This window comes from Mirounga leonina, unplaced genomic scaffold (assembly GCF_011800145.1).
Source record: "Mirounga leonina isolate KUSES-001 unplaced genomic scaffold, KU_Mleo_1.0 Mir_125, whole genome shotgun sequence".
Lineage (NCBI taxonomy): Eukaryota > Metazoa > Chordata > Mammalia > Carnivora > Phocidae > Mirounga > Mirounga leonina.
The window spans coordinates 52268670-52281756 of record NW_023270305.1 but is presented as its reverse complement, the minus strand read 5'-3'; the positions used below and the strand labels follow the sequence as shown (position 1 = coordinate 52281756).

At 35.4% G+C, this 13087-nt stretch overlaps 1 protein-coding gene across 3 annotated transcripts in view; it reads right to left on the bottom strand.

The window, feature by feature from the left end:
• USP34 (ubiquitin specific peptidase 34) overlaps positions 1 to 13087 on the bottom strand; it is a 262229-nt gene that overhangs the window by 63513 nt on the left and 185629 nt on the right. For all 3 annotated transcript variants that reach the window (XM_035001475.1, XM_035001473.1, XM_035001474.1), the window contains 6 exons: positions 12421 to 12461; positions 12167 to 12291; positions 10855 to 11007; positions 9864 to 9968; positions 8371 to 8426; positions 8153 to 8273 (listed from right to left, as the gene is read on the bottom strand). In XM_035001475.1, coding sequence (XP_034857366.1) covers positions 8153 to 8273; positions 8371 to 8426; positions 9864 to 9968; positions 10855 to 11007; positions 12167 to 12291; positions 12421 to 12461 — 601 coding nt within the window. The remainder of the gene's footprint in view (positions 1 to 8152; positions 8274 to 8370; positions 8427 to 9863; positions 9969 to 10854; positions 11008 to 12166; positions 12292 to 12420; positions 12462 to 13087) is intronic.

Genomic DNA, 13087 nt, shown 5'->3' with positions numbered 1-13087 from the left:
GTGATACTACTCAAAGGCCCCCATACAAAAGACAAAGAAGGCTAAGAACCTTGCCTGGAGTCACAGAGTTGGAAGAAGCCAGAGCCAGGATTTCAGACACCAAGCTCTCGATCCCAGTGAAGTTCAAACTGAAGTATGAAGTTTTACCATCCTAGATGTATTTTTTCCTCTAAATTTGATCCGCCTGAGAAAGGGTCACCTTTCCTACCTGTTTCTTATTAATTGGTCCTTTGTTACTTTACCAAAGATAGTTATTTCTCACATACCTCAAATACTACCATGATACATTGTTCTGGGGTATAAAACCAGAATTCTGGTGTACTGTGCAGAAAAGAGGTAATGTAGTTAAAGACTAACATTCTCTTACACTTAGAATGGCTGGATTGTAAGGTTGATCCCTGGCTGTCATGTGAAAATTGGAACAGTTCGTTCCTCTGATATAAAACTTTTCCTAAGTGATAAAAGTGGCTCACTATGCCTTTTATATTTGGTTTATGCTGAATACCTGCTTTCCATCTGGGAGTCTGGAATTTCAGACACTGTGGTCAGTTACACAGGTACTATAAATGACAACCCCCATTTCACCCAACCTAAAACCCTGACCTGAGTGAGGCTCAAGAGAGTTCTCCCAATAGATGACACCTCACAAATGTTGTCACACTCATCGCTGAGGAAATTAAGCACATCCTGTGCAATTCCAATAGGAGAGGACTCTTAAAAGCATGAACCTAGTCTCCACCAGATTTGGCTGGATGCTATCTTTTTTGTCACTGACTTCATTTTGTATTATTTTGCTGTAACAAATCTTAGCCACTAGTACAACTACATGCTGAGTCCTTTGAGCCCTTCCAGTCAATCACTGAACCTGGGGATGGTCTTTGGAACCTATGACACAAGTACCAAATAAAGGACAATTTGAAATATTTTCCCATTAATGACATCTCACTATTGTCAAAGTACAAAGTCCTGATTTTGCAATGAAAAGTAAGTTTGGCTAAGAAATATGGAAAGTGAATAGGGTCTACTTCATATAGCTGACAGACTGATAAGTCTGTCTTGCCTATCTTAGAATTCAGAGATTAGATGATGTGTCTTGGAGATACAAGATAACACATTTACTTCACCTAGAAATTAAAGTCAAACTAAAAAAAAAAAAAAAAATGGAACCGGCTAATAACTAGTTTAAAATGAAATATCATGGGGGTACCTGGTTAACTTGGGGCCTGCTTAAGATTCTCTCCCTCTCCTTCTGCCCCTCCCCCACTCTAGAAAAATAAAAAATAAATAAAATGAACTATCTTTTGCCCATCAGTTTAGAACCAGAAATTGAATGAGCCAAGTTTCCATAGCTCCAAAGCTTTGATAAAATATATTTAAAACCTATGATAAGATAAAAACACTTTATCAGAAATATCAGGTTGGTAAAAGCATAATGAAATGAACAATATTTAATTTTCCTTACTGAGTTTACCAGAAAAACAGGTATTAAAAGGATAATCTATATATTAATATGTCCACTTTTTAAAAGATTTGAGAAAGAATCTCAAGCAGACTCCCCACTGAGCATGGAGTCTGACACAGGGCCCAATCCCATGACTCTAAGATCATGACCTGAGCCGAAACCAAGAGTCAGACGCTCAACCGACTGAACCACCCAGGTACCCCACAATATGTCCATTTGATAAATAATGGTAAATCCATTCTGGTATACTTCACAGAAAAAAGAACCTCAAACTGCTGAGAGAATACTAAAAATAGTTTCTGATAATAGATCAGTGTGATTTTTAACATATAATTCAGAAGAAATTCAAAGATTAAATAACACTGTTAAAATAAAACTTCCATTTCCACTGTAAACATGTGAACAAAGTTTACATTTCCATTATGTAAATAAGGTTTCCCAGAATCTACATTATAAAAATATAAAGTAAAGGGCGCCTGGGTGGCTCAGTCGTTAAGTATCTGCCTTCGGCTCAGGTCATGATCCCAGGGTCCTGGGATTGAGTCCCACATCAGACTCCCTGCTCAGCGGGAAGCCTGCTTCTCCCTCTCCCACTCCCCCTGCTTGTGTTCCCTCTCTCGCTGTGTCTCTGTCAAATAAATAAAATCTTTTTTAAAAACATTAAATAAAAATATAAAGTAGGAAGAGAATTAATGAACACACATTTGACCTCATTAACAAGTAATATCCACCTGTAACTATATGAATTAATTTTAAAAGGCCCATCCTTCTTGTTAATACATTCATTTTCAACTAAATTTCATTTTAATGTTTCATACTTCCCTGGCAAAACCTAAGGTATATTTGGACTTGCCTATGGTTCTGCAGAAGAGTGCATGCCCTGGGTTGCGAGTCTCTGCTATTCACAAATAAACCCATTTTTGCTGGTAAAATAACTGGCAGTTTTGTTTTTTAAGGTTAACATTACTTGGTGATCAGACGGGAATACAAAGAAGACCCTCAACAACTCTGAGGCTGGTGAACAAAACATGCCAGTATCCACAGAGTCAACTGCGCTCACTGCTTTCTCGCTGACCTTCGAGTCTTTTAAGAAAAAGTCCCCTTTGGGAATTCTTCACCTCCTGCGAGGATGACTTACGAGACTTACATGACTTACTTGTCACCCACACATGAGAAGGAAATCTCTACAATCATGTAAAGCGACAACCATGCTGAAACAACTTTGACCCAGATATAAAAGAAATGACTATAAGAAAAAGTTTCAGAGAAAAATGAGACATCCTACACCCATTCTGTTCTTACTAATCAAATTGCAAAACAACAGACTCTATAAAAATATATCAAGAATATAGTTCCTTCTATTTTTGAGACTGAAAAAATGTAAACAGAAAGATTGACAAAATTATTGCTATAGACTGCCAACTATTTTTAATGCTAGAAGATGGACTTTTGACATTTGATGAAGATACAAATTTCCTTCTATAAAATGTTACTAAAAAGAGCTTTTACTTAAAGTTTGCTGTGTATATGAAAAAAAATATATTTATGTTGCTTTGATTGCCCATATCCAAATAAATGTAATGTAATGATAATTAAATACAGAAGAAATTTTGGACAACACCGTGAGGTCACAGTATTTTTTACATTAATTATGTTTTTTAAATATTTTTTTCAGTTTTAACAAATTCCTGGAAATTATATTCTTTAAAAATACAGAGTTGATGGGGATTAAGGAGTGTACTTGTGATGAGTAATAAATGAAACATGGAATTGCTGAATCACTATACTGTACACTTGAAAGTAATATAACACTGTATATTAACTAGAACTAAAATAAAAACTTAAAACAAAATTTAAAAAATAGAGTTGAAAAATCTAGAAATGTTTTAAAGTCTAAGAATCTGTGTGAGGACACCTACGTTTCCCAAAATTCTTTAAAGACTATGTGAGCAGTATTTTAGTATATGTGCTGCCGAAGCAAGCACAAGACCATGTGAGCAATAAAAGTTTGAAGACTACTGTACTCTGCTGGCTCTTAATCTGTCACCAGGTATTTTGCTAATGCACATTCCTGATGTTATTTGACTGGATCAAACACTTTAAGGACTCCCTTTTTTTTTTTTTTAAGATTTTATTTATTTATTTGAGAGAGAGAGTAAGAGAGAGAGAGAGCACAAGAGGGAGGAGCGGGAGAGGGAGAAGCAGACTCCCTGCTGAGCAGGGAGCCCGATGCGGGACTCGATCCCGGGACTCCAGGATCATGACCTGAGCCAAAGGCAGTCGCTTAACCAACTGAGCCACCCAGGCGCCCAGGACTCCCTTTTTTAAATTACAAAAGTAATGCTTTTGTTTTACTGCATGTACATATAAAAATAATTTCCTGTGAACTCAAGAGATGACCATATCTAGCTTCCCAAAGTTACTTCCTATACTTTTTCAAACTCAAGTCAAGCTGAACTAATCCCTGAACTTCCTACACATATCCAGTGGTTCCTATCACTTTATTTTTACTCATATTCTTTTCTAGGACTTAAAGGTTTCCTTTACTTTTCTACTTTAAAAAAAAAAAAAATGTATCCTGGGGACGCCTGGGTGGCTCAGTCGGTTAAGCATCTGCCTTAGGCTCAGGTCATGATCCCAGGGTCCTGGGATCAAGTCCCGCATCAGGCTCCTTGCTCAGCAGGGAGTCTGCTTCTCCCTCTCTGACAAATAAGTAAAATCTTAAAAAAAAAAAAAAAGAAAAGAAAAAAAGAAAAACCAAAACCCCTTTATCCTGTATTATAAAAGCTGTATCCTCTTCAAAGCCTTTCCTAATCATGTCAGCGCTATGTGATCCTCACATCCCTGATGGTATCCCTTTAATGGTCTTTTTTTTTTTTTTAACACTAATGGTAAATATCCTGAGCAGCCATTATTTGTGAAGGTACATACAAATTTTGAATAAGACAGGTTTCTCAATAATTACCTGCCGAAAAAAATGAACCATTAAATTGTTCTTAAAAAATACATAGTCATTTCTTAAGAATCAGGATTGAGTCTTAATCATCAGTCTGTTCAGTATGTATTTGTTGTTAGATACCATGCAACGTAGTAGAGATAAGAATGAGGTTTATATTTTTAAAAGGGAATTAGAAAAATGGAGGAAGAGGGCATGAAGAGGAAGGAAAGCAGTAGTACTAGTGGTGATGGTGGTGAAAGAGACCTTATTTAGCCCGCACACCCTAAAATATTTACTGTAAGGCTCTTTACAGAAAATGTTAACTGATGCCCGAACTAAATTCTCAATGAAATTTTAAGAATTCTTAAATAATAAAGTTAAGTCATTAAAGTAGAAAAGTTATTTTAAATATAAATAAAACTTTTCTTAGTATTACACCAAACCAACTGCCTTAAACACCTCCACTTGCATATCTAATTGACATTTCCTATTTAACATGTCCAAAATAAGCTTGATTCTGACAACCTCACTTCTCCCCAAAAATGATCTATCTCGAGATTTCCCCTTCTTAGTAGATGGAATTATCATTCATTTAGTTTCTCAGGCTCAAAACTGAGGAGTCTTTCTCTCCCACCTCACAATTCTATCCAAATTTAAGTCTGTGAGCTCTACCTTCTTCAATAAATATCCCAAATCCAAACACTTTTCACCATCACCCCTCTCCAGAACCACTGATTCCTAGGCTAGATTCCCAACACATTCGCCCTCCCACTTCTCTACCTAGAGTCTAGATCAGAGAAAAGATAACACAAAATAATGGTTTTCCAACACATGCAAAGAAGCTCAACCTTACTCATAATTACAAAAAGTAAAATAAAACTAGGACAATGTTTTTCACTATTGGACTGGCAGAAATGAAATATATGGTATTATACTGGGTTGGTGAGAATATGACGAAATGGCACTCATCGACATACAGTGTAGGAGCAATAAATTGGCTCAGCATCCAGAGAAAGCAACATGGTTATAACGACCAAAGTCAAAAAGGTACAACCCTGTGAACCAGCAATTTTACTTCCAGAGTTTTTTCCTACAGATTTCCTAAGTGACAGATGTATAAACATCTTCACTACAATATCACTGTAAGAGTATAAGACAATTTTCATCATTAAGAGCTGGATATATACACGTCTGCCTTTGGCTCAGGTCATGATCCCAGGGTCCTGGGATCGAGCCCCATGTTAGGCTTCCTGTTCAGTGGGGAGGCTGCTTCTCCCTTACCCTATGCTCCGTCCCCTGCTCATGCTCTCTCGCTTGCTCACTCTCTCAAATAAATAAATCTTTAAAAAAAAAAAAAAGGAAACAAAACAACTAGCATGTTCCCCAAATATTCCTCTTGTTAAAAAAGGGGGGGGCGCCTGGGTGGCTCAGTTGGTTAAGTGTCTGCCTTCAGCTCAGGTCACGATCCCAGGGTCTTGGGATCAAGCCCTGCATTGGCCTCCTTGCTCAGTGGGGAGCCTGCTTCTCTTCTCCCACTGCCTGCCTCTCCCCCTGCTTATGCTCTCTATCAAATGAATGAATAAATTCTTAAAAAATAAATAAAACATTAAAATACACACACACACACACACACACAGACTACTATGCAGTTGTTAAAAAGAATGAATTAACCTGATATAGCATATACGGATATGGAGACTCTCTAAGGTGGTGAAAAAAGGAAACTAAAGAGCCATATGTTTAGGATTTTAACATCTGTAGCCAGTATTGCATAGTGGTTAGAAGGTCAGCTAAGTGAAGAGTATGAGTAACCTCAGTGAGGCAAGTTGCTTAACCTGTCTATGGCTTAATTTCATCATTTGTCAAAACAGGGTCTAATAATAACATCTACCTTTATAAGGGCTCAAAACTTTGCCTAAGATTATTATTTGTATAATAAACAAAACACAGAAGAAAAAAACAAGTACTCTTTAAGAAACAAGGATAAGCAGGGGCGCCTGGGTGGCTCAGTCGTTAAGCTTCTGCCCTTGCATCAGGTCATGACCCCAGGGTCCTGGGATCCAGCCCCACATTGGGCTTCCTGCTCAGTGGGAAGCCTGCTTCTCCCTCTCCTACTCCCCCTGCTTGTGGTTCCCTCTCTCGCTCTCCCTGCAAATAAATAAAAAAAATCTTTAAAAAAATAAAAAATAAAAAACATGGATAAGCAAAAAAAGAATTCTGGAAAAGAGGACAGAAAAAAAATATTAAATTCTTTTTAATTATTTTCAAAATTCAGACTTTTACAAACGAGAAGAAAAATGACAAAAGATACACAGATTATAAACAGAAAATTCACAAGTTAACACAAATAGACAATACGTACATAAAAAGACACTCATCTTCAACAAAAACCAAAGACATAAAACTAAAGCAAAAGTGAGACTGGCAAAGACTTCACATGTATGGAATGTCTCAGATATCCCTATCACATGTGGGGATATCTGAGAAACTGAATATTAGAAACATTCTAATACAGTGCAGCTGGGAGAATAAAAGGACAGAGCCTTTTGTAAGCTAATATGATTAAAATCAATCAAATTTACTTTTAAGAATAGGAGTATATAATGGGACAGGGGTGCAAAGATGATGTTCCCTGCAGTTGCTTTTTTTTTTTTCTTACAACCAGTAACAACATAAATGTCAATAAAAATAGTTTCCCTCCTTATGTATTTATGTTTTGAAATATATTTTGTGTATTCATTTTTTTAAATAAAAAAAGCAGATCACAAAATGGTATTTATGTAATATAAATGATATACTTGAGTATTTAATGACGTACTTGAGTATACTTGAGTTTCTATGGAAACTCCTGGAAGGTCATCCATCACCTAAGCATCATGGGAAATCAAACTATATGGGGATCTTCTCTTTGCGCTATCTAAAAATTTCTTTTTTTACAATGATTTTCACATTACAATATGTTATCAAAGAAATCAATATATTATATTTTAGAATAAAAGTTACATACTGGCTTATGTAACATAGTACTTCAACCAGCAAAACTAAATCAAATTATTCCCAGTGAGTATAGGAAAAATTTAAAAAGGACCTAGAAAAATAGCACAAAAAGGGGCTTTGTCAAATAGGGGAAGTAGTACAGATTTAAGACAGTTAAGACTGTCACCTTAAGTTTATCTCCAGAATCCCCAACTCTATGCCCTTGAGGATTATCTTCCATCCTTCTGGTTATTCCTGTGTTTCCTACCACAATTAGTGACCTCAAGAAAACAACCCTCCAAACCAAAACTAACTCCCTCAATGCAGGCAATGACAAAAGTGCTAATGGCAGAGTAAATAACTTAATCTGAAGAGTAATTAGGCATTTATGGGTATAGAGTGCTTAGGTGTTATCAAATATTCACAGATTTCATGTCAAATGGGCTTCTAAAACATGAAAACAGGCAGGTACTCTATGACTACTTATTAATTCTGTGTAAATTATTAATTCAAAATTGTCAACCCTACAGAAATTGTAGTAGAGGTTGCCTTTCTATGTACAAGTCATAGGAATTAAAATTTTTTCTGCATATAAGCTTAGCATTAATATTTCCAGGGTTCATTTTATTCAGTGTTCTCTTTTCCTACCAACAATAAAGTTCTAGCAAGCTTTATGTTTGCATGTTTAAGAGAATTTAATGTACCCACATACAATGCAACAACAAAAAAAATTTCAATCATATTTCATACAGACATTTAGATGTCTTAATACCTACCTGTCCTTCTCTGGAAAATTTAAAGGGTGGTTTGTGTTTAATAACACTTGTTGCAAGCCTTAGAAGTCCTGTAAGCCCATCATCTTCTATATTACCATCTTGATGATCAAGGATTTCCCTGCTACAAAAAAGAACACAAGCAAAACAAGATAGTTCACATACTTATGTCCTTTATGTTTCCTGAACGATAAAATTGTCAATTCCACATCAAATTTTACCTTCGAATACAGTCAGCCAAATGTCGTGCCAAAGCATCTAAGTCAAGGAGTGTGGTCTTAATACAAAGAGAAAATACAAAATTCAAAGTGTTTAGTAGGCAGAGGTTACTAAAACAAAAAATATCCTTCCCCTGTAAGTAATAAGAATTTGGTTCTCCCAAATTCATTAACATACTAATTAAATTATAAATAATACAGCTACTCTTTGATAGTTATAAACCAATCATTGATAGTCCTTTAAAAAAGAATCCATGGGGTATGCCTGGGTGGCTCAGTCAGTTAAGCATCTGCCTTTGGCTAAGGTCATGATCCTGGTGTCCTGGGATTGAGCTCCGCATTGGGCTCCCTGCTCAGCGGGGAGTCTGCCTCTCCCTCTGCCTCACCCCCTGGCTTTGCGCGCACTCCCTCTCTCGCTCTCTCTCAAATTAAGTAAAGAAAATCTTAAAAAAAAAAAAAAAATCCATGGAATGTCAGTAATAAGTTATGATAGTCATAGTAATGTATGGAGGAGATACAAAGGTTTGTTGTTTTATTTTCTCTAACAATTTTATTGAGATATAGTTCGCATTACCAGTCAATTTGCCCACTAAGGTGTTTTTTTTTTTAAAGCTTTTATTTATTTTTTGACAGAGAGAGACACAGCGAGAGAGGGAACACAAGCAGGGAGAGTGGGAGAGGGAGAAGCAGGCTCCCGGCCGAGCAGGGAGCCCGATGTGGGGCTCGATCCCAGGACCCTGGGATCATGACCTGAGCCGAAGGCAGACGCTTAATGACTGAGCCACCCAGGTGCCCCACTAAGGTTTGTTTTTAACACCACCTTTAAACTAGGCTTTAAAAAATAAATTTAAGGGGGAGGGACTGTCTGGTGGCTCAGTGGTTAAGTGTACAACCCTTGGTTTCAGCTCAGGTCATGATCTCAGAGTTATGAGATTCAGCCCCGCATCTGCTCCGTGCTGCGCATGAAGCCTGCTTAAGATTCTCTACCTCTCCCTCTGCCCCTCTCCCCACCTGCGTCCACCTCACTGGTCCATGTGCTCTTGCTCTCAAAAAGAAAATTAGTCTAAGAAAATTAGTAGATCAGTAAGTTAATAGTTTCTTAACCTTAAAATAAATTCTATTTGAATTGCAATTTTATTTTACATATCCAAAACTCCAAACCCATATGCTATTACAAAACACTGTGTATTTACATTTAAAGTCTAAATTTCACATTCCAAGTAACATTTTAGATCTACAAATCTTACTCAGAAGAAATAGGAAATTACTTATAGGTACCAGATGAAGACATTTCAACAAAGGTCAAAGTAAAAAGAAGAAAGGAATTTAGAGCAAAACAAAAAGGTCCAACTACAGTAAAATAATTATGGCATTTTCAACCCTTAGAGAATGATAAAAAATGCCCTCAAAAATAAGGGCTTATATAAAGTCATAAACATACATGAGCATGATCCATCCAACATCATACAAGTTAATGTATAATTTTCTGAACATACCTGACTAGCATCCTTTATATGTATGTTGTCCACTAATTTGCACAACAACCAAAAATACTCTTTACATCCAGGTTTTAACATTGGTTCTTCTTCATAATCATCTATCTATTAAAAAAAAATTTTTTTTAACTTTGTGAAAACATTTTAAAAAGGGAATAACCTAAAATTACAATACATTTAAGAAACTACAGACCTTATGAAAAAATTAAATCCCTATACAAACAGTATTCAAAATTTAACAAAAAATGGGAAGAACACTTCTAGCTTCTATAAAATTAGAATAACTAGGCCCATAAGTGAATAGTATAAAGTATTACCCTCAAATTTCTTATAACCTACTCGGAAAAGTCATTACACGAGTAACATATAATTTTAAATAACGTGACAGAAACAAAGAATTCAATGAAAATGTGTGTCAACAAAAGAAACCTACAGAACATAAGTATATATAAATCTACCCAAATGCAATGGTCTATTATAGTTTTGAAATCTAAAACATAAAAAACACATTACATATCTTACATACTTGATGACAAACACAGAGGAGGAAAAAGTAAATCCTACAATGCATCATATTTCTGGGATTAGTAGAATTTACTTAATGAGCTCTGAATTTATTATGTGGTAGAAGGCTTTTTTACAGGGTAGTATATACACTGGAGCAGGAAAGGAATTCAAAATTCAGAGTATCATAAAGATTAAAAAAAAATCTGTGTGACTGAATGAGAAGAAAGCTACACTTATGATGGTTTTATCATTCAATTTTAGTAGAACAAATGCTATTTCCAAAACTCCATTCCTAGGTGTAACATGGACACAATATGTCCACAATGCTGTCACTTTACGAACTGTATTAACTATTCTCTTGGTAAAAACTTCATACAGTAAACACGTACTCAAAATTACTGCAAGTATGTAATACAGTGATAAAAACTTGGGGCAGAGAAAATTGCAGAAATAGAAACCACTCCTAAACACAGTAAAATCTTACCCTGACAGGTTTGAGTGCTTGAGCATCAGGAAGAAATTTCAACAATGTTGAAGCAGCCAACAGCAGAAAAGAACGATTGATTGAGTCTCCTCCATCCAGCCCTGACAGAGATAACTTATAAAGACCATTGCAAGACTCATGACGGACCGCAGTCTAAATGAAAAAGTTCCAAAGATAGTGTGAGTTAAGTATTAAAAAGTTAATCTTTAAAATCAATGTCAGCAGAAATAACATGTTACACAGTTTCTTTAGTAATATTTTTTTAAATGCAATGTTCTGATCATATACCCATGCACATAAATCTGATCAAATAAAGTACCTCCAAAGTATACAGTACTATGTAGAAACATGTTAGAAATTCCCAAATACGGACATGAGGAAAACCAGATAAACATAACAATAACAACAAACACAAAAGGAACAAAGGAGAGGATATTCATAATAATTTATTTACAAAACTAAATAAGAGGATAAAATATTTTCAGAACAAGAAGCAATTTAGAAAGTACTTACACCAAAACATTTTAGTTTCTACAGGACTTGCCCAAATGTCACAATCATTACCTGTGACACAGCCAGAACAAGAATACATATGCATTCAACTCAGAGCTTAAATGTACTAAGATAATGCTGCCTAAAAAAGATGTAACTATTTTAACTATTGTGGCTAAGTGTTTTAGCAAGAGTATGACTGACTTTAGTGTTGACAATGGAATAAAAATATATTTGACTTATCTCTTGTGTCTAAGGATACACTCTAATAGAAAAAGGAAAAGAAGCTTCCTCTAAAATATAAATTACCAAAATAAACACTCTAGTCCTTCCCAGAAAAAAATTTTCAAAACTCCAAAGCAAAATAAGTATGGTTTTATTTCAGAAAAAGAAAAATATGAATGCTCTAGACTATTTAATATTCACAATTTTTTGCATTTTTATTTAAATTCAATTAACATACAGTATTAGTTTCAGAGGTAGAGTTCAGTAATTCATCAGTTGCATGTAACACCCAGTGCTCATTACATCACATGCCCTCCTTAATGCCCATCACTCAGTTATCCATCCCTCCACTCCCCTCCCCTCCAGCAATCCTCAGTTTGTTTCCTATGGTTAAGAGCCTCTTAACATTCACATTTAAGTGTACGAAGTTCAAAACACTGTAGATCTGAAAATGTTTAATAAGTACATTCCAGATAATGGGACATATTTATGGAATCATGTCCATTTGTTTCCATTAGCTCTTTTTTTATTATCAATGCAAATAATGTAAAAAAATATGAAGAATAATAGTACTGATTTTCAATCTTTATCTTACCTCAGGAATAAGGAGAGTCAATTTCTTTAACCAATCTTGTAAATGGTCACTATCAGCAAGGCTAGATTTCACTAAAGAACAGCAATGTGCCCAACTCACCAAGAGCCACATTGAATAATGTGAAACTAAAGAGAAATTAGAAAAAAGTATGACTATAAGACTTGTGCTGTAAAGAAAACACAATGTTCATTATTAAATACTATCTAATTATGCAAATCTCTATTAAAAATTAACTTTGTGGAACCCTTACTTACCTTCATGCCTAGACCTGTGATCGGACTGAGCTTTCAAAACTCTGTAAAGTAAAAAAAAAAAAATCCACCGCCACTAATTAATTTTAGCAATAAAATATTAATGACTCAATTTATTACCACTTATCCTTTAAAGTTTACACAATGTACCCTCCACAAACAGAGAATAAATTTTAAGAAAAATATGTTTCCTATGGTCTTTATCTTTTAAAGAAACACTGGTAAAATATTACAAACCAATCCATTTGACTGCTCAGATTTAACAATATCTGAGTGAATACAGTATTGATTGAAATAAGCGAACCAAGAAGTGCTCATGATGGATGAGCTGATGGCTCAGTCAGTTAAGCATCCGACTTGGTTTCAGCTCAGGTCCTGATCTTAGGGTCATGTGACTGAGCCCCCCACATCGGGCTCTGTGCTCAGTGTGGAGTCTGCTTGTTCCTCTGCCTCTCCTCCCTCTGTTTGCTCATGCTCACACTCTCTCTCTCCCACTTTCTCTCACATCAATAAATAAAATCTTATTAAAAAAAGATTTAATTACTAGAGATGTGTATTACAAACAGAAAGGTTGTAATGGTTTAGATTCTAAACTTCAGACTTCTAATTTTAAAAATAAAATCATACACTGACACACAATGCCCTTCCTTTAGTACTGTTAATGCCAATT